General features: G+C 38.4%; 1 protein-coding gene across 4 annotated transcripts in view; it reads right to left on the bottom strand.

The window, feature by feature from the left end:
* Positions 1-3,079: 3,079 nt before the first annotated feature.
* Positions 3,080-27,355, bottom strand: part of plekhg4 (pleckstrin homology domain containing, family G (with RhoGef domain) member 4) — a 67,666-nt gene continuing 43,390 nt past the window's right edge. For 2 of the 4 annotated variants that reach the window (XM_042760285.1, XM_042760288.1), the window contains exons 12-24: positions 24,655-24,777; positions 24,173-24,364; positions 10,215-11,131; positions 7,846-8,095; positions 7,368-7,457; positions 6,963-7,187; positions 6,701-6,871; positions 6,271-6,451; positions 5,615-5,731; positions 5,234-5,482; positions 4,948-5,144; positions 4,225-4,283; positions 3,080-4,083 (exon numbers count right to left, since the gene is read on the bottom strand). In XM_042760285.1, the coding sequence (XP_042616219.1) occupies positions 4,245-4,283; positions 4,948-5,144; positions 5,234-5,482; positions 5,615-5,731; positions 6,271-6,451; positions 6,701-6,871; positions 6,963-7,187; positions 7,368-7,457; positions 7,846-8,095; positions 10,215-11,131; positions 24,173-24,364; positions 24,655-24,777 (2,751 nt within the window). In that variant the 3' untranslated portion in view covers positions 3,080-4,083; positions 4,225-4,244. The remainder of the gene's footprint in view (positions 4,084-4,224; positions 4,284-4,947; positions 5,145-5,233; positions 5,483-5,614; positions 5,732-6,270; positions 6,452-6,700; positions 6,872-6,962; positions 7,188-7,367; positions 7,458-7,845; positions 8,096-10,214; positions 11,132-24,172; positions 24,365-24,654; positions 24,778-27,355) is intronic. The other 2 variants (XM_042760287.1, XM_042760286.1) reach the window with 2 other exon arrangements.

The raw sequence follows: 27,355 nt of genomic DNA, 5'->3' as shown, positions 1-27,355 counted from the left end.
TATCACTGAAATCTCACTTGTCATTATCTACGAATTTAAAAACGGGGACAAGGTTTTTTTTTTTTTTGTGGGTTCCATACATTAATATCATAATTGATAACAGTGGTGTTAGTAATAGTTTTTTTATTTTTTTAATACAATTCACCAAAAAAATCACACTGAAAAATAGTAAATAGTAAATAGTAACTTTTGCAAATAGCCTGGGGTGTACAATGTCCACTCCCTGGTAAGAACATCACTAAACATGATTAATAATTAATTTTACATACAATGCTCATTTAAACACGTCTTGGAAATTTGTAACATTTAATTTTAAAAAAGCTGTCATCCCTAACAATATCCATTTTGTGCATTCAGCCAGTATACTACAGCTAACAAATATATCAAAATGAACATATATATATATATATATATATATATATATATATTTTTTTTTTTTTTTTTTTTTTTTTTTTTGAAGGGGTAAAAAGCAACTTTGCTACCTTGAAATGCTTCCTCAGATTTGATAGCAAACTTTTGATGCCAGAAATTTTCCTGATTAAAGTTATAACTGAAGCTGAAATGTGTGTGCTTGATGCGTGAAAACAAACCTTATTGGTTCTTGCACATCAAAGGCACTTTTGAGTTTCTGTTTACCATATTTAATGTGCATGAGATAAAACAAAAATGCAAAAAAATTATGAGTACATCTTAGGTAGAAATACAATTGTAAGTAATAAAAAGTAGGCTACAGTTTTTTATCTTCTGAAATGTAATCAAGTAAAAGTACAAGTAATCAGTTTAGATGAATAAAGTACAAGTACCCCAAAAATAATACATAAGTACAGTAATCCAGTAAAATTACTCAAGTATTTCACACCCCTGCAAATAGCAAACATCTCAAAACAGTAGGCTAGTATGGTAAAAAAAAAAAAAAAACAATAAAATTTACAAAAACATATTAGCAATAAAACAATAAATATGATAACACATGATAAATAAAACAACATATATGTTATTTTCTAACTGTATTTAACATTTTCATAACATTTTCAAAACCTTTCAAAATTTTATGTTTATAAGCATATGCTTCTGGAAATGGATCTTTTCTATACCTAATCAGGGTTAATATTTTGCATTTTAGGCTCATATTGACTACAAAGTATGTGCTTTTTAAAATGTAATTGTGCAAGTGTAATTGATTAGTTTATTATTTTTTATATTATTCATGTCAGAGACCTCAGAGTTGTGATGGCGGAAGTTTCAGGAATGTTTAATGGGCCTATTTTGTGCAAAACAATCCCGCAACCTACATGTCTTGTTATGCACTGCACACAAACAGTATTACTTTATTTTAATATGTATATAAAGCTGTCTCTTTTGATAACTGATAATAATAGCGCACTGATCTCGTCCAAGCTTTTCATGGCTACAGTAGCGGCTTGTGACCAAGTAATCAGCTCGCAGCGCCCTCTGCAGGTGAAAATAATCCCAATCATATGATAGCCAGCTGGCTAAATTGGTCGATACTGTGGGTTGTTTTGAACGTGCTGTAAAACGGGGACAAGACACCAAAAACAGGGACTGTCCCCGGAAAACGGGGACGTCTGGTCACCCTAGCATGTTGTGATCCGCGATCGTTATGACCGTAACAGGAGACTTCTCTTCTTTTCATCTATTTTCCAAAAAACACTGGAAAATTCTTCTCCCGCCTGCACTGTGATCTGTAAACCCTCGCTTCGAGCTATTCACCATATTTATTTTAAAATATTTTATATATCCCTCCATGGCGTATTTAATTCCCACTTGAATGGTGGACCATATGTGTCCAAAATTGTTCACAATTGTGACAAGGTTTTCACTGACAGCTGTCATTGTAAGTCAGTGAGCAACTCTGTCTGTTTGTCCGAGGGAGCAAAGGTAACTAAGAGGGGCGGGGCTTACCGATAGGTGGTTTGAGTATATAAGAATAATGCTAGGCTTAGGCTCTTTGTAAAGTTAGAGTTAAGAATATGATTCTGTGAATATCTCTATGTGCTGGTTGGTTATTGATTAATTTCATGACTGTCTGATGATTTAACATGATTGATTATGTTCCCATAACTCATATCCAGTTTTTCCCTCTTCATCAGCTTCAGATTTGGCTGTAATATCATTAAAGATAGATGGTGCAAAGTATTCTTGCCCATGCAGCGTCACTGGAACATTCAAAGCTCATCATACTCACTCACGCTGTGCATGATTCAGACAATTATGGCTCATTGAGTTCCGTTCCACTCTCAGGTTTGTGGTTTTCATCCATGTGTGGACAAAACAAAAAAACACTGTAAAATTCTGTGGTGCTCCCTACATGCTAAACAACGTAACGTGGTATCTCCCTGTCCAGATGTGGACTTTTTGGATATTTCAGTCTTTCTTAAAAGATGATGTTGGCCCATGGATGCCATGCTTTTCTCATGGGGATACACTGACTCCACCAAAATGGACTTAAATCTAGTCTATTTCCTCCAGATGAGGCTTTAGAAGAATAAAAGATCTATTCAATGAATCCTCACCCAAATTTGTTTTTAGATTAAGATTAAATTGATTAATGGGCTTCCTTCCTGTTACAGACAAACCTTGCTACTGTGGATTTATGTAGAGAAGAAAATATGGTTAAAGGTAACAATAGTTTCAGAGGCAAAGGCACAGTATTTCCTGACACATTAGTCTGTTTAAACTCATTACATGGCTGTTGCTTCTCTTATATATGTAATTATAAAAAGTGTTGCCAACGAAGTACAATTGCTTTCCACAAGCCATTCAGAAAGAGTAAGTGTGAAGAAGCTATTGATGACAATGTTCCTCAGGCTAAACCGCTACAGTAAACCAAACTGAGCATCATTTCTCACACCGCTTCTTTACAAGTATGTGAATGTACATTTAAACTACATACTGCTTGCACCCCAAGGCACAATAACATCATTAGTAACAATGAATCGGATTCTTAGCTCAGTCAGTGTGTAGAAATTGAACACCAGCCTACAGGGTTTGTGGGATATGTGTTTCTACTTTATGCCAATCATAAATGATTAAAGACAGTGAATAAAACACTTCCTTTATCGGTACAAAACAATCCGTCTTTATTACTTCTGTGAACTTGTTAAGATTGAAATATAAAACACTTGAGTTAATACTCATGCTTCAGCGTGAAGTGGATCTTGCAATGCTTTTTATTATTATTATTATTATCTTTTGTTTGTACACTTCCAATTTGGGTTGTCAGCAAAGAATGGCACTTGAGTGTTTCCCATGTTGACTGGTTAATACATGTATAAACATCACTTCCTAAAGGCTATGTCCTCAAAGCACCACTGGTGCAACTATTTACAATTTACATGTTGTATTTTGTTATACCTAATATAATGTAATTACGAGAAGTGAAGTGAAAACTCTCACCATCTCCAAACAGACAGCAATGATATCCAGCTCCCATGAGCAGCAGTACTGGGTAGAGCTGACCTGAAGCCAGTCGAATGATTTGAATGAACGCTCTCTGACTGTGGATCAGTACAGCTATCAAACAGCATACTGAACCGACTGACTACAGGTCCACAAACTACGAAACACTAGAAAGAACAGAAACTCTACAACAAATGCTTTAAACATTGCTTAATGTCTTTAGTGTACTGATGCTTAGAAATCTACATTAATGCATTTTTTTTCTAAATCAAACCAACTGAAGTCTGCAGCAAAGAGGGCAACAACAACAACAACAAAAAGAGTGGGAACTGAATAACTGCATCAGTTCAGAAGTGCATTGTACACTACTACAGCATTTACAGTTAATATACAGCTGAGGACAATACTGTATCTTAACATTTGGAAAGAAGATAAATACTCAAGAATATTTATTCAGTTTTATAGCTCATTTTTAAATTATATAAAAGCTATTGATGCTAAAAGTGGTTTAAAAAAAAAGAAAATAAGCAACAGTGCTATTTTGAGTGCTTTTTAAACTGCATGAGATTTGCTGGCACTCAATGGAACAATAAATACTAGCTCTGTATTCCTCTCCGGTGTGGCAATGTTGTCTTCTCAATCTGAAGCAGACAGGACTTAAACCTAAAGGACAATGGAGGACAGAATAATAAGCACGTGTAAAAGCACTAGTTTAAGCATGAAGAATATTTTTACTAAGCTGAGATGAGTTTTGATGCAAATAGCTATGGATGTGTGATGCCACAGAGCGAAAGCCAGACTTACTGTAACAGTGGTTACTGAGCTCACACTACAGTAGAGGGACCAATCACCTGAGCTTCCCCCTATGACGAGAAGGAGATGTGTGCAGGTGTTATCACAGGTTAAAGGGGAGGCTTCGATTCAATCGTCAGGTGATCAGTGTCTTCTTCAATGTGTTAATTAGTGCTGGCATAAGCATGGGTGTTATGAGATGTTTCTGCATGAGGCTGTGTCCACATATATCCAGATATATTTGAAAACAGTGTTTCTGTTTTAAAACACTCTATGATGATACATAGAGACAGCTATAATAAAGTTCTCTCGCTATTCTTCTGGAACTATCATTTCTTAGCACATACCCCACCACTCACTGGTGCATCCGGGTTGCACTTAAAATTGCCATTCCATATATGGTCTAAAACAACATTAGCAACATCACACAGGTACAACAATGCCAGTAAAACAATAGACTAAACATGCAGCATGGCTTTCGAATACCTGTTTTCATAGTCCACACTACAGCATGATGAAAACTGTTTTCAAATTTATCCACTTGGAAGCACATCTTCAAAAATCTCAGTTTTGCTGGATAAAATGCTATCTCAGAGTGGATAAAAGGCCAAAAGGTAGAGAAAAAGATGCGTTTTCAAATTCATCCGGATTAATGGAAATGATAGGTCATCTGAAGCTGGCAGAACCCTGAAGATGTGCAATCAAAATACTGAAATGGACACGTGCTATACTAACCGCTGAGATGTACTGGCTGGTAAAGCAGGGTTTCTCCTGGGAGGGAGAGGTGATGGAGGAGTAACAGGAGGAGTCACACGGCAAGCTGGGCTCCTCGGACAAAGCCTCGGGAAGGTGACTCGACACACATCCGCTGTCTGACCCGCTCGAGCCACTACCTGACAGACAGTGAGACGACGAACCCGAACTCTCTGTAGCTACAAACACAAGTCCAAGACCAACATCCTGTTATAAATATGTGCTTTCTGAGAAAGTGTTTAACACTTTCACACGTTATGATACATACTCATAGACGGCTGACTGCTGGTCTCATGTTCCAGCTCGTCTTCCTCGATGCAGGGGCTGATGAGAGGTCTCTCCCCTGCTAACAGGTTTTGGCTGTTGTACATATGCAGATTCAAGGGCCCCAGCAGCGTGGAAGATGAGGGCCCACCGGACACCGGGGGGCCGCTAACGGGAGCATTTACTGCAGCTCGTTTGAATGGGTTTGTGTGGTCAAAAAGCGAGACAGCAATGGAGGCTCTCGTCCTGGCCCCTGTAACAGAAGAAAGAGTATGACAATAGCAAAAAACAACCTATTGAATCATTTGCTGCTTTTTTTTATCAAAATATTATTCTGGTGAGAGCAAAGTTATTCTAATGAGTTTGTCATGTTAGACAGGCTCACCTCTGCCTTTCATAATGTAGTCAATGGCTCTGTCGTTGATAGCAGCATCACTGGGTTTAATGTCCAGGAAGGGTTTATTGCCCACCCCCATAGAGACCATCTCCTGCATTCGAATTTCTGCATACACGCAGAAACATGTTTAAAAACGCTGATATATATCAGAAATTGAAAAGTACTGATGATAATGATAACTGATGATAATACTGGTGATATTTAAATAATTTAATATGGATATCACGTTAATACTACACAAATGATATTATCATTAATAATCCAGCATCAGTAACCATATGGTTGACACTCCAATAACTAACATAAAGCTGCAGAAAGCACAAAGCACATATGAAGTATAAAAAGGATTTCCTTAGGGGTTGAGTAAATATATGCAAATACAGGATGAACAAAGCCCTGGATTTGCATCATTTTCTCACACTCATATCAAACTGTAGAAACACAACACTGGTGTGACTTGAAAGTGTTTTAAATAGCTTCCAATCTGCCTGAGGCCTATACAGATGAAATGCTAGAAATGTTTGTTTAGATATGCTAAGATGGTATGAGACAGGAAATATTATCTGCAATTATCCTCTCACGTTTAGCATGTTGAACAAAACAGATTTTATTAAAGCTCAACCGCTTCAGATTTTCTTTCCCACCTTTATTCCGTGTGGCCTGCTGCCATAGCATCCGTGCAATGTCGCAGGTCCAGGCGTGTTTGATCTCGGCGGTGCTGGCTTGGAGAACGTAAGTCTGGTTCTTTGAAGTTCTCCTCCTGAACCAGACCTCAAACCTCAGAGCATTCTCACCCGACGTCTCTGTCATACCCACATCAGCCGTCTACAAAGAGAATGACAGAGTAGACAGGATATTCACATATCATCTCAATCAATATTGAGGGCTCATGGCATCTTGTTGTTATCATGGCTTGCAGGAGACCAAACTGATGCTGATATTAACATAGGACAGAGGACATATAATAAAAGAATGCGAGTGTATTAGTAAAAGAAAGAATTTTCAGAATGCATTTGTGTTTTTCTGGAGATATTTCCTGTCCCTCTAAACTTCAGATGTCCTTTAGGTGCTTACCTTAAAAGAGTGCTTGTAAATGTAAACATCTAGGCCACCCTCAATTCGTTTGGGTTTGCTGAACAGCACTAGATCCTCAAACAGGAACACATGTCTTTGGCACTTCTTCCTGCCATACCAAACAGTGAACTCATCTTGCCGAACCAACTGCCCCTGCTCTTTCAAGTTCACCTGGAAGAATAAAATATGAAGTGATAATGCAGAAGATCTTTTGCTTTCCTGCCTCTCAAATGTGAAGTGGTGTGTGTGTGTGTCCACTTACATCACAATCTCTGATAGCATCCATGGCGAGCAGATCGTTGCCATGGCGAAGCTGGAATTTGACCATCTCGGCGGCGGCACGTAGGTACATTAGCTCCTGCTCCTGGACTTCACTCACTTCTTTGATCAGGTCTTTCAGCAGCAGGGCGTACTTACTCATGCGCTGGATGGGCTTCAGCAGGTAGGACGCCAGGTCCATCTTATCCCCCAAGTCCAGCTGCTTATGCTGAAACAGGAGAGATTTTACAGTTTCAGCTCATGAGGTGAGATGAATGTGCTTTGAGCAGTTCAACATGGAATAGTGGAATAAACTCCACTCCCAGATTAAAAGTCGTGTAAGATTTTATTGAAAAACTAAAAGCTTATCACAGGTGGTTTAAAGTGTAGCACTGATTTAGTTACTCACCCTGAAGAAGATGTTTCCATGGCTGGCCAGAAGTGTGTCTGACTTTGGCTTGTTCTTGCTGTATAAAGCATACAAGCTGAACTGGTCTTGCTATGTTTATATGGAAAAAACACAAAAGAGAAATATTTTAAGTGTTATCATCCACATTGCTGTATTCATGTTCTAAAGAATAATTCTCTTGTTGATCCAGAAATGGATTGTATTTTGTATTTTTGATGTATTTTTTCTTGGATGATTTTTAGTCATGGTCTGGGAACAAATGAGCACTGACAAATTAATCCCCTTTGTTTCATCTCCAATGAAAATATGATTCAATATGTGACATTTTATTCAGAATCCCGAATGATCTCTATTAGAATTGAAAACATGAGAAAAGTTAGAATTAATAGACAGTGAAATGTAAAAACAGATCTGAAGTCAAGCAGTTTGACATGCCCTAGTTTCTGTGAAAAGACTGTGACTGAAGGGACTCTCTTACATGTCGTAGGAAGCAGTGGCTGACGCGCAGTGGATGATTGCAGCAGCTCTCAAGCTCTTTCAGGAAATACTGGCTGTGGAAGTCCACCAGTTTCTCCAGGTTTCCGAAGATGACGCTGCGCTTTCCCCGCAGGTCCTGCGGCAGGTCAGCGCGCTCCATCTCAGGGAAATAGTTGTCAATGATGTACCGCAGAGAACGCACATATTCCCGCTCCGTCGTTACCATTTCATCTACGATGTGGCATAGTTTACTGAAAGACAGAGAGAGAGTGGACAATTAACATACTCCAGATGCTTACATTTTATAAGATTTTAAATTTTTTGTGAGATTTTAAAAACTTTTACAACAAAAAGATTAAGCGGCACAACTCAAGAAATGTTTCTTGAGTTCTAAATCAACAAATTAGAATTATTTTTGAAGAATCACGTGACAATGAAGACTTGAGTAATGGGTGCTGAATATTCAGCTTTAGCATCAAAGAAAAAAAAAATCATTTTAAAATATATTACAACAGATTTTTTTTTTTTTTTTTTATATTGTAATGATATTGCAAAATACTGCTGATTTACTGTTTTTTTTTTCTTGGGCTTGGTGAGCATAGGAGACTTCTTTCAAAAACATTTTTTAAAAATCTTAAAGACCCAAAACTTTTTCACAGTAGTGTCTATCAGTGTGACATCAGCATGTGTGCCCTAATAGCTTTGTCAGACTGTGTAACCATAAAGGACAGAGTTTTTCACACCTCTCTCTAGGATGTCATAATGCTTTCTCCCTGAAACACTCAAGCCAATCACTTGTGAGAGCCCATGATCTCTAACTCAGACTGGATGGCTCGCTGTGACAATTCCCTTGGAATTCGTTTTAAACTCAGTAGTTTTAAAACACAAAGTTTAACCTTGACTGCCTTTTTGACCACATGGCCTCTCTTCATAAACCCTCCATCATGTCAACCTAATGACAGCAAACCTGAATGCTATAAATAAATGAAAGCATAGAGCAGCTGTTGTCTGATAGTCTTACAAACATTACTTTCAGCACCTTTACCTTCTTACCACACAGCTAAACGTGTGTGTGTGTCCAGTACTGAGAAAAATAAGGTGATGTTTTAGTATTTACATTGAATTCTTATCAGAAATTTTTCATCAGCCTTAAATATTTGCAGTAACTGGACCACACAGAGCCGAATGGCATTTCTGTCTGAAAAACTGTGTCAACATCACCTCTGTACAGTACTATAATCTCAGAGAGTGAGAAATGTGTTTTGAAAGGAAGACACACAGATTTAAAGACCTACTTAAGACGTCTATATAATCAACTCCATCCATCTCTTCAGTGTGGAGGAGCAGAACACAAACACACTCCCCACCACTTCAAAGCCCAGAGGACCAGCGCCCACCTGGGTAAGTGATCTGTATCTCAGGATCTTTCCCAAGGGGGTCAAGTGGTGACCAGAGGGACCCCACAGCTGGAAAAGACATCCATGGAGATTCAGAGGATTATGGGACTGTGACCGTTTAATTGAGACATATTGAGTTCCTTTACGCACAAAATTATGAACATAATTTAGTCAATATATGTTTTATAGCTGGAAAAAGCTTTTTTTCCTGGATGTCATGTGTGTACGTGTTCAGTTTTCCAGCAGTTAGCTGGGAAACCTGTGAGTACAGATATAAAGGAGTTTTCAAACGTTTTTGATTCCAAGGATGGCCAAATATATGCAAAAGCACCTCTTCCTAAGAAACTAAAGACAGCTACACTGTCCATTTTCATGTATAGAGACCCATTTATAATGTGTGTAAAAAAAAAAAGTATGATTTTATACATGAACAACATTGTTTGCAAAAATAAATAATTGACTTTTATTTTGTCATTGAAATACAATTTTAAAAAAATTCTGGACATCACTATCTGTACTGTTGGATTTTTACTATAAAGATAATATTTCTAATCCAATTCAACATTATGTATGCAACATAAATGTATATATTCATATTTAATATGCAATATTAATAATTATATAATTTATTTATCATAATTATATAATTAACCCTAACCCTAAGTAATTAATTGTTTTGCTTTTCCATGGACCCCAAGGGCTCCCGGAACTACGTTTGAAAACCTTTGAATGTGTTCTTGTTTTGCAAAAACACTGAGCCAGGCCAAATATATTTGTCTGCGTTTTTTGGCAGCCTTTTTTTGGTTGCATTTAATCCAGTGTGAGTGTGTGTGTTCTGTGACACAGCTATCATAAAGTGGTGGATATACAATAAGTGGTTTTATGCTGAAGCATGTTTTAGTTGATGCCCTGGTTGATTGTGTTTATATTACAGCGAGTGAGTGTGGTTTAGCACTTGCTTAAGTGTACCCACCTGCCCTTGTTACGTGTTTCTTGTGCAGGACTCCCGCTGCAGTGTGTGTCAACAGAAGACCATCCATGCATGGGCGGCAGTCGCGGGCTGTACGGCCGATCGATCACTTCAGTGCTGCTCACCTCCAGACCCTTAATGAACACCCCTGTGTTTCCTCTCCGTGCAGGCTCACTCAAAGTTCTCTGACAGGTCCCATACCGTGACACAGACTCACTACCGGCCGTATCAAAGCTCTGGGTCTTCCGCAAAACCCTGCGGCTTGGTTCGATGGAGGTGAGGCTTGGGCTTGTAGCACACGCCTGCCCCTCCAGATGTGGCTGCTGCGGAGACTCGTCTGTGGAGATGCTACGTGTTAGCCTGTGGGACCGGACAGGGGTGCTGTGGGGGATTCTGTGCTCAATGCTATATGGACTTCCTGATGAGGTTCGGACAGAGTCACGGGTGTCCATGCGAATGCCTGAAGGACTGCTAGGAGTTGAGGATGTGCTTGACTGTGAGGAAAGTCTGTCCCGGCCCCAGCCTCTGCCGAATGCTTTCCGACATGAGAAGGAAATGCTACTGCTACGCTCCTGAGGTTTAGTGCTACAGTCCGAGTTCTGGCAAGAGGAGTCACCCCTTGCTGATTTGGAGTCACTCTCACGGCGGGTGCGCAGAGCCATCTCCAGCTTCTTCTCAAACATCTGCTTGGTCTCCTGACACTTGGACCAGGCAAACTTCCACTGCTTGAGTCCCTGTTCACTCTTCAGCTCCCCAGCGAGGTCCTTCATCTCCTGGAAGTGTGCGTCTGGGATCGGGGGGTGCTGACTGCTATAGGTCTCCAAACACGCGATCACACTCGGACACTTCTCAGACATGCCACACTCCTCCATACTAACACACGCCAAATGACGCATGCCCTCTAGTGCCCATTCATATGCCTAAAAGAGAGAGAAAGAGAGAGAGAAAAAAAAGAAGAGTCAGAATATGTGATGCCTACAATGAAAAAAAATAAAAAAGTGTGAGAGATACATTAAAAAAAAAATCTGTGTATGTTAAACCCAGTGTTATATACTATTGTAGTATTTATTAATATCAAAAGAAACTTTTTTTTTGAGTTTTCATTTTATTTTTAGTTTAAATTTACACTTTTATCCAAAGCAACTTACTAAAGAGAAACAAAAGAAATTTGTCAAAGAATATTTATAATATTCAATGCCAATTTATAGTAATTTTAAGTGGTTTTTTATTAGTTTATTTAATTTTCTGAATATTATTATTATTTATAGTTTTTATTATTTCAGTTTTAGTTTCAGTCATTTTAGTAATTCAACTGATTTCAATTAGTTCTATTTCTATTTTTTCCATCTGATATTTATCTTATTCTAGCTTTATTTCAATTACTGAAAGCATTTTTAATAGTAATAGTAGTTTTAATCATTTTTTTTATAATTTATTTTTACATAAAAATAACAACATTGGGTTAAACTGCAGCTTAAATATGTCATGTAATATGTCACAATAAGAAGTTTTTATGCATGTGCGAGAAGACAGGAGACTTTTTATGGAAAACAACTACACAACTATAAATGCAGCGTCACTGGGGGTAAGGGAGGGATAGAGTGAGTGAGAAACCTCCCAGCATTTCTTTCATGTGAAATAAAGAGGTTTTTAGCCAGGAGCTGGGAGGTCTGGGTAAGAAGGCTTTAACATGCAGCTCAGCAGCAGGAGGGCCTATAGTCTCAACTATGTGTGACAGCACCCTGCCACAAAGACACATGGAAACCACTTTACTAGCTGTCTTTCCATTTATGAGAAAATCTAATGGCCCCTTCTTACATTCCAAGATAGATGCTGTTACATCAACTGGGCGGCACTCTTGTTGTTAGACCTTTTTTCATCAGCACCCTGGCGGGCAGGTTTCCATAGTGAGTGCTCCTGAGGATACAAGTGCTCACCGTGCTGGGAAATGAGTGGTTAAACTTCTGAGAGGATTAAAACAGATCAAACGCAACCCCCTTCCACCGCATACACACACACACACACACACACACACTTCAGTGCTGACTGCAAACACAGCGTTGTGTTTAGACATTCCTGAGAAAGGAGCAAAACTCCCCCTGTTCTCTTTCTTTCTGTGCACACACAAAATCTCCACAATCTACTTTAGCTGCTATGTGACATGTTGACATCGCTTGGCTCCCCAAGCCCCTCGGCTCTGTCTCTTTTTCAGGTTAGGGTGACACGGAGGCCACATGCCAGCGTATGGGGCTTTGGCACCCAGATACTAAAGTCTCTCACAAGAGCAGGGGTCAGAGGTTAGCTGCCCACAGTAACAATACACACAGCTAAGAAGTGACAGAACAGATAGAGGAGAGAGACATATACAAAGAAGACACAAAAATACGCAAATGTGACATAATTGATCAGTGAGAAGGTCCTTGTTAACAGAGAAGTCCATTTCACCAGAAGATCGAGTTATGACATTTTCATTATAAATTGCTCTCTGTTCCTGCAGTAAAATAGCACAAACGGTTGATGGTGATAAAGTCCGCCACAGGTTCTGCAGAGAACCTGGGGCCAGAGACAAAAACTACTCCCCTTGGTGGAAAAAATACCCCCCCCCCCCACCCCCGCCCAGTGCTTTCCCCTTAGTGAAATAAAGCAGACACTTTGATCTATAGCCCAATATAGTTCCTCACTCTATCTGATGATGCCCGTAATACTGTGGGCAGGGGATGAAATCATCATTTGGTTGGTTAGCGTTTGAGGCTCTTTGAAGTGTGAATGGTGTGTGTGTGTGTGTGTGTGGTGGGGCTCTGAGTGGTGAGAGCAGAATTAGTTTGCCTGAGGGAGGCACCTCTAAAGGCCCCACTATTCAACCCTGCACACAGAATGAGAGAGAAACACAGAGAAATGGAGAGAGAGTGTTAGATGTGCTAAAACAGAGTGAGACAGATCCAGTCTTGGACTGAGCTTTTGTACACTCCCATAAATGGATCTCTTAGCAGTTTAAGTGGGTCAAGAGGAGCATTTTAAACTTGAAAGAAACTATCTTTTATTTTTTCCTCTAAAAGTAATCCACAAAAAGTTTTCATGACATCAGCCAGTCTCTGATCTCATGTCTAAGCCATGCCAAGAATGTGTTTTTTTTTTTCTGAAAGGATAGCGTGTGTCAAAATGTGGGTGGGTATTATGCACACTGGGTTTTTAGGAGGCACAGGTTTAAATTCTTCTGACAGTTATTGCTCTGTAACTCCGCAGGCCAAGCTACAGGCAGGGAGCTTAACCCCAACACAAGACCCCGGCATACTGCCTGTCATTTCATTACAGCTGAAATTATCTCCTCTTTTTGAGCAGCTGAAAATAAAGAAGGAATGGTAAAATTAGGGAAAATGTAAGGTGAATGGGCTGTGGACCCTCCTGAGCCAAAAAGTAGGATTTGGATGAGTGATTATGGAAAAAGAGCATGAAAAGAAAGAGAGGGAAGCAAATAAAGATGGAACACATACAGCTATGAGCTGCAGAATAGAGTCAGAGGAAAGAACTTTTTTAATGAAGACATCCTGCAGAGTGTAGGAAGACCAACCGGGACCAGTTCCACAAAAAATACATTCTTAGATCAGCAAAACTATTTAAATACAAATATTCACAGCACCCTTCATGGATAAAATCTAATAAAAATGAAACCTTGTCATTTTAATAATTTAACACCTTTTTAAATGTTTATGATTTAACAGCAACAACTAATACTTTCATAAATTAATGAAAAAAATATTTACGGTATTTGTTATAATAAATACTAAAAAATATTACTTTTCAGTTCAATGACAGCATGTTGTGCACATGCTAGTATATGCCATATGCTATCTGGAAGCTCAATCTAAAGTAATGGAAATAATATGAAATGAATAGTAAAGGATGAGGATTAGGGACGGAGAGCACAAGAGAGACAGCACCTGTATGATAACTAGCCCCTGTGATGTTGACTAATTCAATCTAACTGTGGTTTTCAAAGCACAAGAATGGTGCATTAAATTCACCAAACCTAAAAATCAGTAAAGGTCATTAATCTTAAACCGATCAATTAATGCCTAATGCTGTTGTATGATTGATGAGGTAATTTTGTGATTCAGTTTGGTTTTGTTCTTTTGTTGTGCGTGTCAGTGGTGACGCATGCAAGTATGCACGCGCTGACTGTGGGGGGAACGTCTCTGTGTTTCCTATAAAGCTTCATGAATGTCAAAGCCGGAGGAATCATGCTCAAGAAAGAAGAGTTCAGCGATGGCATGCACACACACACACACAGAGGAGGGGACTCGCAGCCTGTGACAGATGCGATTGCAGTCTCCTCTCTCTGGTTTAATATGTAGAGTGTGCTGAAAGACAGACGTGTTGCATATGTAGAGTTACGCGAAGCACATACACGCCAGCTGCTCCACAGCTAAAGACACCATCAAACACTCTCTGCCCACTAAAGGCCTCTCGGAAACATTAGGCCTTTGCGAGAGCTTTATTTCCTACTTCCTCTCTGGTTCAATTCCAATTCAGATGCAGGAAAAAGACTCATAATGATGCAGATTCTGTTTAACGGCTGCATAAGCTTTGATACTTCAAAAGGCACAAGAAGTGTGTCTATACAGAACAGATGTGGAACAAATTGTTGCACTGCAAAAGCGCAGGGTCTGTTTCTGATATAGAAAGGGTTGGCTGGCTTTATAGGGGGTAATGATTGTTTGTAAAGAGGAGCTGAGAGGACTGTGGGACTTCTGCTGACTTTTTGCCTTGGGCTGGTTGGCAGCAAGCTCACGTGAGGACTATAAAGTTGCCACTGTCTGCCCATTAGTCCAATTTTATGGGTAAAACAGGAAACATTTCTGCTTTGCAGGAGAGCACGTCTAACCCGGGCTTTTTGCAAAACAAGTGTGAGACCGTTTACAGCTGAACGAGAGACTAGTTTCCAAATGTTATGTACAGAATTTGGATTGATTCTAAAAAATGTTAAAGCTAAATATTTGAAGAATAATTATTCAATTATTTAACATAAAAATCAATTTGTAGCACATGCTTGAAAGTGAAAATATGGACTTTGTTGCCAAATAGTTATGAAAGACTGAAACTATTTCTCTTTCAATTTATCTGAACACAAGCTGAAATAATAAAAAGTGCAACCAGTCACCAGTTGTTGCATAATAATGGAAAAAAAAGTCATAAATGTTACATCTAAATTATCACCATTTTAGGCCCCTTTAATATGTATAATTCCTAGATAATAGCATTTCATCCCAGCAAATGCCCAATTTAATAGAGGTAGTGAAAAGAAAGTGGTATCGCCTTATACAGGGGTCTCCAAACTCTGTCCTGGAGGGCCGGTGTCCTGCAGAGTTTAGCTCCAACTTGCCTCAACACACCTGCCTGGAAGTTTCTAGCATGCCTAGTAAGACCTTGATTTGCTGGTTGAGGTGTGTTTAATTAGGATTTGAGCTAAATTCTGCAAAACAGCAGCCTTCCAGGACAGAGTCTGAAGACCACTGGCCTATTGCTTAAATTGTTGAAAGTCACTGGCTGGCACTTTCTGTGTTTGCACTTATAATGTGTGTGCACAAAAAAAAAAAAAAAAAAAATCACAGCAGTGTGTTCTGTTTTGTTCTGTCTGGGTGAGTGTAATTTGATTGAGTTGTGCCTAGGAGGGGGCTGGGAAAAAGGGTTCTACAGAGCGAGCCAATCATGCTGCATTTGAACTATCATAGTGGCATTAATCAGACCAGATCACAACACTGATCAGACTGAGTGGCTACTTACACGCCTCGCACACATGCGCACAGTGCTGGAAAAGCTTATTAGGTCACGCAAACACTCACGTGCCCTAAGGGAATACACATTAGCCAACCTAAAAAAGAAAAATGACAATAAAGTCTGAATGAAAATCTAAATTAAGACTAAAGCGGTTTGCTGGCTCTGCTTATACTTAATTGAAAAAGGGAATGGTTAAGCTTAAAATGATGGAAAAATCATGTTTGTTTTGGATGCACTTTGGATGACCAGGAAGTAAAAACATCAGCTCTCAGCTCTTTAAAGTGTTTTGTACATCCAGCACATGCTATCCAGGTGGCTAATGAGTGCAAGGTGCAAACTCACCAGAGATTAGTCAACATGTCATTAACAAGCTGTGAAACAGAAAACTGACAGCCCTCCTCCCTTTCCGCCTCTTATTCTTTACAGAACTCTATAAGGGCCACATGGGAGGCCTAACCCTAACTATCATACACATTTGTTTATCATCTTTTATTTCATGTCAATGAACTGGTGTGGAGGTCAGTGTTTTGTATCCACAGGTACTAACCCCAGGTTCTGCCACAACAGAGCAAGACACAGGGACTGCGAGACAGTCAGACAACCACAAAAGACAGACGCACCTAATTAATGGCGCTTTTCCACTGCATGGAACAGCTCGCTTTTGGGGGTTTTTCACTGAGTACAGTACTTGGTACTTTTTTCAGTACCACCTCTGCTGATGTTCCAAGAGAGCCGTATCGTTAATTCCAACGATATGCTCCATTGTTGTGTGTTTGTTTGTGTTACGTTTACAATGATGTCATAAGCAGTAGAGGTGGCTATAACGACAAATCTATAATCGCACCCACTCTAAAGTGGTACAAAACTGCAGTGGAAACACAACCTGAGCCAAGCCATGCAGTGGGAAAATGCCATAATAGTGCATGGGGCCTGCTTTGTCCCTCAGAGTGCCGTCTCCTGTTGTCCGTTGGGGGTTTGGGGGGCAATGAGGTGTAGAGAGGGGTCTAATGTTTTTGGGGGGAACTGTCCAGAAATGGCGGTCTACATGGGGGGCACATGCCTCAGGCCCAGTCAAGCAGCATGATGAGAAAGCACATCCATTAGTCTGTAAATGTTAGTGAAGACATGGATGATGAGCAGAAAAGAGACAAGGAGAGGCTCTTCAGTAAGTAGGGTCATAAATGCACACACACGCTCAGTAGGATTGGCATATGTTAAAAGTGACTGGATAATGAGTTTTCCAATCAGGGGCTCCTACTATCTCAAAGCAGTCACCTGCATTCTCTTAACCAATTAAACAGAGATCAGTCTGAATCCCTGCTTTGTGCTTTACTGACCTCCTCACTCCCTAAAGAAACTACAAGTCCAAAATAAACTCACTTTGACACTTTCTCTGGAGAGTCTCAAACAGAAGCTTCTGTTCTCATGTCCAGATCTGTGTTTAACTAAACTGCAGATCTCTCACAACAGTGGCTGGAGCTTTTTAAATGAGAGGAGACACAAATATTAGTTAATCATTGGCAAAAGGTGTACTCAGGTCTAGTTTATTATTTCGGAATCTGCAATGTTACACCCCAAAGCATCTACTTGGTTTTTTAAGTGTAATCTATTGTGTGTGTACATCATCAGCATACTTTGAGCGTACTGTATGCGTGTAGCCAGATTTGATTAACTGTGCATACCTTATGCTCAGCTCGAACATGCGCCTTTAATGTTTTTGTATTAATTTGTTTGTCCACAAGGTGGCAACAATGACCCAGCTCATTGTTTAACATTCGAAAATGAAACAAATGAGAATGAACAACAGCAACAACAAATTACTCGAGAAAGCATAAATTCTATAAATTCTGGAGAGAAATCGTGCAGATGCTGGACAAGGATGAAACTTTCTAGTGTGCAAGTGTCAATTGCTTGTGTTTGCACACACTACCAAATGGAGTATACTTTGAAAAGTTACGCTTTTGCCGTATGCATTCTACAGTAAAGTGTACACTATGGGCTTAAGTGGTAAGCCATTAAACTACTACTAAACAGTCTATGGAAATCAACTAAACATCCACCAGAAAAATGTGAATATATTAAAAAACACAATACAAAGATAATTTTGAATGGTTGTCATCAATAGAAAAAGTTGTGGTGTAGTTACAACTTCTGCCAGTAGGGGCTAATGGGGCCATGATGGACAGCTGACCCTTGACCTCTTTGATCAGTATCATTGAATACTCTGCATTTGACAGAATAACAGCAGTATTTTTTTTACATTTCAAACTCAAAGTATATCACAGTTTCATTCAGTGGTTAACTGAGGATTAATTCTGAAAGACAAACCCTAACCAAAGCTCTCAGAGTCATACAGAGAAGCCGTCTGGTCAGGACAAAAATACACTAATGAAAGCCACGTAACCTAAAAGCAATCAGATAATTATTCCCCGAAAAGAACACAATCATGAACGAAAGGCAACTCCCATAGACTCCCAGTGAGGTGCAGTACCTTTTCCTATTACAAAGTGTGTATTAATAGGGCTCCATTTCGTCAGACACATTCATTTATACACTAAAGCAGATGTTAACTAAATGACCTGCAAGATATTTTTCACTAGAATTTGCTTAAATACTGAAATGCACCATGAGTGACAGGAAATGTACGCTACCGTTCAAAAGTTTGCAGGTCATTTATACATTATACAATATTTTTTAAAATGTAATTAATTCTTGTGATGGCAAAGCTGAATTTTCAGCAGCCATTACTTCAGTCTTAATGTCACACGATTCTTCAAAAATTACTCCAATACACTGAATATATTCTAATATTCTAAAAAAATAAATGCTACTGACCCCAAACTTTTGACCTGTAGTGTAGATTATCCCTGCATACTGTATTTAAACGCTATCTGTCAACAGAATTCTGTGAGAAGCTGTACTTCCAGTGTAGTCCTCAAGCAATCGCCACTGATATATCACTTTCACAGTATCACATCACATCACACTACAGGATGCTTTATAAAGCAAACACACTAATACACGCAACAGCAGAAACGTCCTGTGGGCAGGAAGGTGAGTAAAGATATACTGATGTCACGATCATGCAAGTCACCTTAGATGAGCTGAATGACAAAATATATTAGTCTGCGTGCAGATCATCCCTCTTCAAAACTTGCTCCTGGGGCAAAGCTGTTGTAAAGTAATCCACTTCCATAATGATCTGACTCTCAAGGTGTGGAGTTACACTGAGATAATGGATGGCATAAACCCCCTGATGTGGCCATTTGCCCAGGGCACCAATCTCCAATCTTAGCTGTGTGAGAAATGTTGGTCAATACCACATGCAGAGAGGAAGCTCTATTAAAAACACTGCCGTTCACACACTTACAGCCTGGGCTCCCCTCACATACACACTTTACCAGTGCATGAATGAACAGGGGATTGAAGATAGACAGAAAGTAGGGGGTGGAGATTGAGTGAAGAGTAAGAAACTCTCCATGGACACCAGAAGAGCTCCATTCAAAAGTGTTTTGAGCAACATATCAGTTGGCCCTTCAATTATAGTGGCCTCTCATGAGAAAGAACATCTGTTAGAGTAGAAACATAAGCCTTGACAAGTCTTCAAAGATTAAAAAAAAAACTTCCTGTGCATCACTAAAAGCACCACATATCAGTCAAACAATCTTGTTTTAATAAGGATAATGCTCCTCTAAACTCCTACCTCTCCATGGTTATATCCGTTTTCCTGCTCGGCTAAGACGCTGGTGGTCCCATGATCAGTGCACGGAGCGGCAGCGGTCATCCTTTTCTCTCTCTCTCTCAGAAAGACAAAGTAACTGAGAGAGAGAGAGAGAGTCAGTAGCACACACTCCCCTCTTCTCTCCACCTCCCTGCTATTCACAGGCAAATGCAAGTCTAAATACCAGATGGGTCTGCCCCAGCAACTTCACTAGAGGGGGCGGAGGGGGTAGAGGGCAGAGAGGGAAGGGGGATGGGACAGGAGGGTGTCTGTCAACAATACTACAAAGCCCCTCACCAGAAAGGGCAAAGGAAAGATGGTAGAGCGATGGCTGAAACTTGGCACGCTGGTGCTAACTGGACCTTGTGAATGGAGTGAAAAAATCCGGAGCGGTGATGGGAAAGGGTAAAATGAGGGCCAGTTGATGATCCATAAACACACAGAAACACACACCAATGAACTGACTGGTATAATCATGTAAGGTGTAGCATGGTCAAAAGTATATCTGTTGTTTTTACTGGTTCTGTATGTATAACACTTTTGTGGTTGAGGCTTGCCTAAATTCAGCTAGAGCTGAATTAGAGGAAAACAGCAGCAGAAGGCATGTAGGGAAAGTGTTCATTCCTTGGAGACATGGGAGCATCAATAACCTGATCAATACTCAACTGCGCACAGTATGTTGCACACATACACACACATTATTCCAATACAACAACTGCTGCATGTGTCACTGCTGCATTTGCTCAAATGATAAATGACACTTTTTCTAAATAAAATGACATAAAATTTGATAAATAAAAAATAAATTGTCATTCCTGTGAGAAAAACAAAAGAAAATGAAAATTAAGCCTATTTTAGAAACACTATAATGTGAAAAGTGAATGGTATGTATACATCATATTAGTATTTGCTGAAATAGTTTATTTTGAATGCAATTAAAAAAGTGTTTTCTGTGATTCACTACAAATATTAATGAACTATTACGGTACTGAGCATCATTGTTGTTTTCAGAGTTGTTATTGTTAACTAAAACTGTTAAAATTATTTTTGTTAAATGACATAAAGCTAAAATAAAAAAGAAATATTACAAGAAAAACTTATGCATCTGGATCCATTAAAATTAAAACATCACAAATCAAAAAGCTTTCCTTTTCATTTTTGGTTAAAATGTACTCAGACATGTCTTTGTGAGATTCATCCATTTACATTCACTGTGAGAGAGCATTATCTGAGCAGAGGCCTGTAGTGAGTTAATTCAGTTGTACTGTCATATTATCATTATAATGACAACACGGAGGTGCTATTTCCTTTGACTTGCAAGGAATGACTGTATGTGTTTAGGGCATAAAACCATGTAGTACAAAAGAGTAAACGAGTTTCCTAGTTTCATTGTAGAGATCATCCTGAACCTGCATTTTCAAACACTAATATGAGGGAAAAATCTTCTCAGACTATAGTCCCACAATGGCTTGCAAAGATGAGCATTATGTTCAATACTGTCATTGCCCTCATCTATCCATCAAACACCATCTCTGTGATTCCTCACTCTGCAGTAGAAAGGACTCGGCCTCACACACTGAGCTCTACTGTGTGCTGTGCCTCAGGCTGTCTCACATCTTCACTGTCACTTTCTGCACTGCTGGACGCCTTGATTGCCCGCAGGGCTCTGATCCAGACAATAGATTGTCAATATTATGTTTGTCACCCAATGTGTGTCAGTGGGCTCATACAGCGACCAGTAAGGTTAGGGTAAATTCATTCATTCAACACACACTCACTTACTCACTATAGTTGTTTATTTTGAAGTGAAACATTTTGCTGTAAGTCACACAAAAGTGAAATCTCTTTAATTTCTACAGGATACTTTTTTTTAAAACTTACAAAAAACATTTCTAGCTGATTTAGAAAAAATCATTCACTACCAGTTTGGGGTCAGTAAAAATTTTTTTACTATTATTTTTAAAGAATTAAGTACTTTTGCTCAACAAGGATGAATTAAATCATTGAATTAAAGTGAGAGTAAATAAATCTTACAAAAGATTTAAATTTAATTTGAACTTTCTATAACCAAATAATTATGAAAAATATATAATGGTTTGCACAAAAATATTAAGCACAACTGTTTTCAATAACTTGTTAAGATTTTCTAAATTTCCATTACTTTATTTCCATTAAAATAACAATTTTACAATTCTATGCTTTTTCAGGTCTTCTATGACAACAGAAACATTATTCATTCATATTGTCCTGTTGAATAGTCTCGTGTCCTGTGGTTTCGCTCAGCTGTCATAGCATAACCACTGTGTTTGATAACCACAATCCACACTTGCCGGCTCATCAGCCGTGTTCGGTTTGGTTGCTAGACGACACACTCAAACAGTCAGTTTCTAAATCTGGGATGAGCCAGTCTTTCATCATAGACAAATCAAGTCCAGCATGTGGTCACTCATGACTTACAGAAAAACAAGACAGAGACTCTGTACTGTCAGTGATCTCTCTCTCTCTCTCTCTCTCATACACACACACACACACTCATACACATACATATGCATATAATGCTTACACAAGGCTAATACACACCTGTAGACTGTTATACAATGAATACATAACCACCAGCATTGTTCAATTCATGAGTCCAATCAAAAGCATGAAATTCACGTAAGCCAGTCAGATGACGGCAGTGAGATCCACAAGTGTCATGGCGCATCTTAACACAACGTCAAAAAGACTCTGCAGTGCCAAAGACTAAAGAGGATAAATGTGTGCTCCATCAGAGACTGATCTAGGAACAGGCAGTTGTATGTAAGCTAAGCCAGCTTTTGATTTATATACAAACAAAGCCTTTAATTAATACACAAATACACTGACAGCTTTCGTCAAAATGCGCTTGGAAGAGGTCGCCATGCCAACAGGGCAAAGGGTCTAAGTATGGATGATCTGATGAGTCAGGAAAGAGCACTATGATTATGCTAATGATAAAATCTGATAGCGGTCAGTCAACAAGACCATCTGTCCCTGCTGGGGCTCAGGGGGAAGCACTGAAGTCAGACTGAAGCATTCAACACTCACCCAGTGTCACCGCAGAGGAAAAACACAAAGGTCTGATCACAGAGACAATAGTGCATGTGTGTTTGTGTGTGAATGTGTTTGTTTGCCTGACATCACTGCCAGTCAGGGATTTCTGTAATGGCTGGTGCTTTAGAAACACTGTATTCTTTTTAGAGGAACTAGAGTCTGATGGAAAAAATACAAGAAAAATCCTCCATTGCCATCACTTAACACTAATTAAAACTTCTAGCCCTAGATTTTTAATAGCAAATTATCTGTTCATTCATAAAGTCTTATTGTTATTTGAGAAAATGGTAAAAGTTGAGCAAGGTGGGACAGGCTATTGTTTGCTAAAAGTCTCTCTGACTATAAGGGTTATCTCTTCTGACTATAGCAAGATAACAGTTTCTGTTCAAAATAAATAAATAAAATTAAATGAAAAACTGTTTCAATATCCATCTGAGGTCATTTAAACACTAGAGTATAAATAGTGTTCAAAAAGACAAGGTTTCACAACACACCAGGGGTCGCCAGAGCTACTTGAATATAGAGAAACTACATTTAGACTTAACTAAATTTTCAAAATTAATGAAATTAACTGAAACCACATTCATTTTTCAGAAAAGAAGAATGTGTCCTGTAAGAACATACTATGATATGTCTTGCGATATTAAAAAAAAATTACATTATGAAAAAAATCAGGGAACAATACAACAAAAAAAAACAGAAGTGCAGAACTTTAAGTGAAATATTGAACTACATCTGGCCAAACAAACATGCATCGAAGGATGGAAAACGGCTAATGCACGTCTAATCTAAACTGACTAAACTGCACTGGTTAGACATAGGATAGGTTAGAATAATCACTAATTTATGGATTTAATTATCAAGAAATAATTCTCAGCAATTTACACACCTTATAATCAGAAAGCAGTACTGGTGCACTGAGTAATCTTACGTTATCCACCAAACCAATTTTAAAAACTAGTAAAGCCTCAAACAATCCAGTACATATAATTAAAGGGATAGGTCACCCAAAAATGAAAATATTGTCATTATTTCCTCACCGTCATGTCATCCCAAACATGTATGACTCATTTTCTACACAAAAGAAGATTTTTCAAAACTAAATGGGGTCCAAACAACATTGCACCACAATGACTTTTAATGTATGTAGGAAAAATAAAACAATTTTTTTTAGTTCAACGTATTAAAAACAAAGCGAAAAAAGTGACGTCACAATTACAGAGAGAATATAGCCCTATGGGCTGTTGAAGCTCATTACCAAGAGCACAACAAATAATCTGATGTAAAAAAATGTAATTTTTCTGAAGTGAGCCTAAGTAGTAAATTTATAGAAATAGATGACAGAAAACAGCAGGGGAGTTTATATTATGAGCAACTACTGACCACTCACCTTGTCAAAGAACTCATAGAGTCGAACAGTCTTGTCAATTTTATCCTTGGTTTCCTCCACTCGCTGGGAGAAATCATGTAGATGGACCCAGAATGAGCGTACTTTCACCTCATACACCTGCAGCTCGGCAGAAGAGATGTCTTCCCACTTCTCTAAGCGCTTGAGGAGAGCTTCACCGCTCTTACAGTGCTCCTGAACACACACACACACACACCCAGAATTACGCAGTGAACTGGTATGAAAACAGAGGGTGCGACTGAGGTGACTACATTTGAACGGTTACAAATGTTCTTGAAGCCCAAGTTGACATAATAAAGCAAATGTTTAACACCTGCTGTAAAATATTACCTCTCAGTTCAAATAAAAACATCATAAGGAATTTGCTGAGAAAATATGAGAACTATGCAAATTAAAACACATGCATATGCTGTGGCAGGGGCAAAAAGGGCTGTGTTCAACAAGTTTAATAAGAGTTGACATACATATGCAGCTGTGTAAAAATCTCTGAAGACAGTCTGTTTATGATGTAACTGCTCCAAGGAATCTTCCAGCTCACTCAGTGTCTGAAGACGAGACTCGCCCACCTCTTCTATCCACTGACTCACCTAAGAGACAAACAGTTATTCCTGACACCGTCCCGCTTTACTCTGTTAGTTTCACCCAGAATGACACATATTTATACTCTTTGTTCTCTGTGGCAGTAGACTGAAACATAAGCACACAAACACATCAATCACGTGTCTGTCATCTGATACAGATGCTATGGTACTAGATTACACTTTCTCATGATGTGCATGAATGTGTGTGTGGGTGTGCTAGGCTGATTTGTTTCAGCAACTTCCACTATATCTATGCCAACAGGATTTTTCCCCCTCTTTCTGCCTGCTGGGCACAATCATGCATTAAAACAATCAAGCGGATAAATCACCAGGAGGTCAGTGTGTAGCTTAGTACGGCTGTTTGTGAGTCAGTGTGCTTGTGTGCAGCACTTCAGTACAGTATTCACTATTTTTCAAGTGTTACAGGTAAATTCTCAAGAAAAACCACTGCTAAGAATAAGCCTGTCTAAATGGAGTCCAAAAGTCTGAGACTACCCATGCAAATGCTTAAATTTTATTTCCCAATAAGAAATTTATTTCCTTAACAAATTTCTAATTTTCTGCATAATTCAAATTAATTAAAAAGGTAACACTTTATTTTAGGGTTTCTTAACTAGTTGCTTATTAGCGTGCGTATTACTAGAATATTAGCCATTTATTAGTACTAATTAAGCACATATTAATACCTTATTCTACATGACCTTATTCTACATCTCTAATCCTACCCAATACCTAAACTTAACAACTACCTTACTATTAATAAGCAGGAAAATTAGGAATTTATTGAGGGAAAAGTCGTAGTTAATAGTGGTTAACCCTCTGGAGTCTAAGGGTATTTTTGGGGCCTGGAGAAGTTTTGTCATGCCCTGACATTTGTGCTTTTTTCAGTTTCTTATAAATATCTAAATGGCTAAAGTCTAATCTCACTGTAATCAGCACACACTGGGCTATAATAATATGTGAGCAGTATGTATGTACATGATTGTGTTTTTTGAGAAAAAAAAATGTTATGCGTGGTTAGTGAAAAAACTAAAAAATGTTAAATCACTTGAATAAGGCAATAAAACCACATATAGAAAATTGGTTCCCAGGAATTTGGAGAACTGGAGCTTGTAGCCTAGAATTTTTTTTTTCTAAATGAGGTGAAAATCATCTTGTTTTACTCACTTACAGACAACAATATATTGATTTAAATTTTCTAAGACACTTTTTGTTGGTAAAAAGTCATATGCGAGTAGGCGTCAACTATCATGAATTCACACCTGAGAAGACAAAGGCCCTGCATAATGAGCTGCATAATGAGCCATTCAGTCAGCTGTGTCACTGAGAGGGATGAGTTACAAGAAAGAATGTGAGGACAAAATAACTGTATATAATTTTATGTTTGTAGTTTATTTAGAATATATTTAATTATCCCACAACATAATTTAATATTCACTTGTGAGTGCAGTTAAACAGTTTATTAGGAACAATCAAAGCTGACTTTCAAACTGAATTTTTTGCATCATTACTCCAGTCACACAATCCTTCAGAAATCCTTTTAACAATCTTATTTTTCTACTAAAAAAACATTTATTGTTATCATTATCATTATTATTATCATTATTATTATTATTATTATTATTATTAATGTTGAAAAGAGCTGAGAATATTTTTTTTAGGTTTTTTAGGGGGGATAAATTGAAAGAACAGCAATGATTGTTACATTTGTTACAGTTACATTTATTGTTACATTTATATTATTTACATCAAGCTTTATGAATGGTATAGTAGTGTATATTGTTATTGAAACTTCATAATATTTCACTTGATTATACATTTAGTCAGGAATTATAGTTTGGAAAAAGTCTTTGGAAAAAGTCTAACTAGTAAAATGTTTACACGTTATGTGAAAACTAGTACAAGTATATAAATAAATAAAAAGAGACTTACTCATGTTTATGATCTCTGCTGAATAAAGTGCTTCATTCTTTTTTTCTGAGGAAATCCAAATCTCAAATCCTCAACCACATCACATCTTTTTGGGGTGAATTATGTCTTATTCCTCTCATCGCGAAGCAAACAGTAAAATAATAAAAACTTGAAGAACAATCTCGCTGCGTTGTCTTCTGTTGTGTGGGCGTATTCAAAAGCCGCGCGCTTCAGTGAAACATTTGAATCTCAAAAGCGCGCTCGGCGCGGGGGCGTGGTCGCATTAGAAGATAATGAAGGAAGACGTGAAAAACGGACATCGGGTTGTTTTCATATGGATTACTTTATCACAGAATATTTGTTTTCAGCAGCACTCGTTTAGTTTAAAAGTAGACATGTCAGGCTTTCTATAGATATATCTCTCATGTCTCTTCGTTGAGTATTCACTGAGTTACAGTTCATTTTAATGACGCATTTGTATCTGAAGATCAGCGCAGACAAAGGCTGCAGACAGCACTCCTTGTTTGTTATCTTTATTTTATAAGTGCACAAAGTTTTGTTGTTATTATGTCTGTATACAAAAAAAAGTAGACCCTTTACAGATTCGATTGATGTATTGCTCTTCTCTGTACGATCAAAACTGAAAGTGTAATTTAAGTTCTTTTCGGGGTTA

This window comes from Cyprinus carpio, chromosome A7, assembly GCF_018340385.1.
Source record: "Cyprinus carpio isolate SPL01 chromosome A7, ASM1834038v1, whole genome shotgun sequence".
NCBI classification, from domain to species: Eukaryota; Metazoa; Chordata; class Actinopteri; order Cypriniformes; family Cyprinidae; genus Cyprinus; species Cyprinus carpio.
The sequence above is the reverse complement of the archived record's forward strand: the minus strand, read 5'-3'. Positions and strand labels throughout refer to the sequence as shown.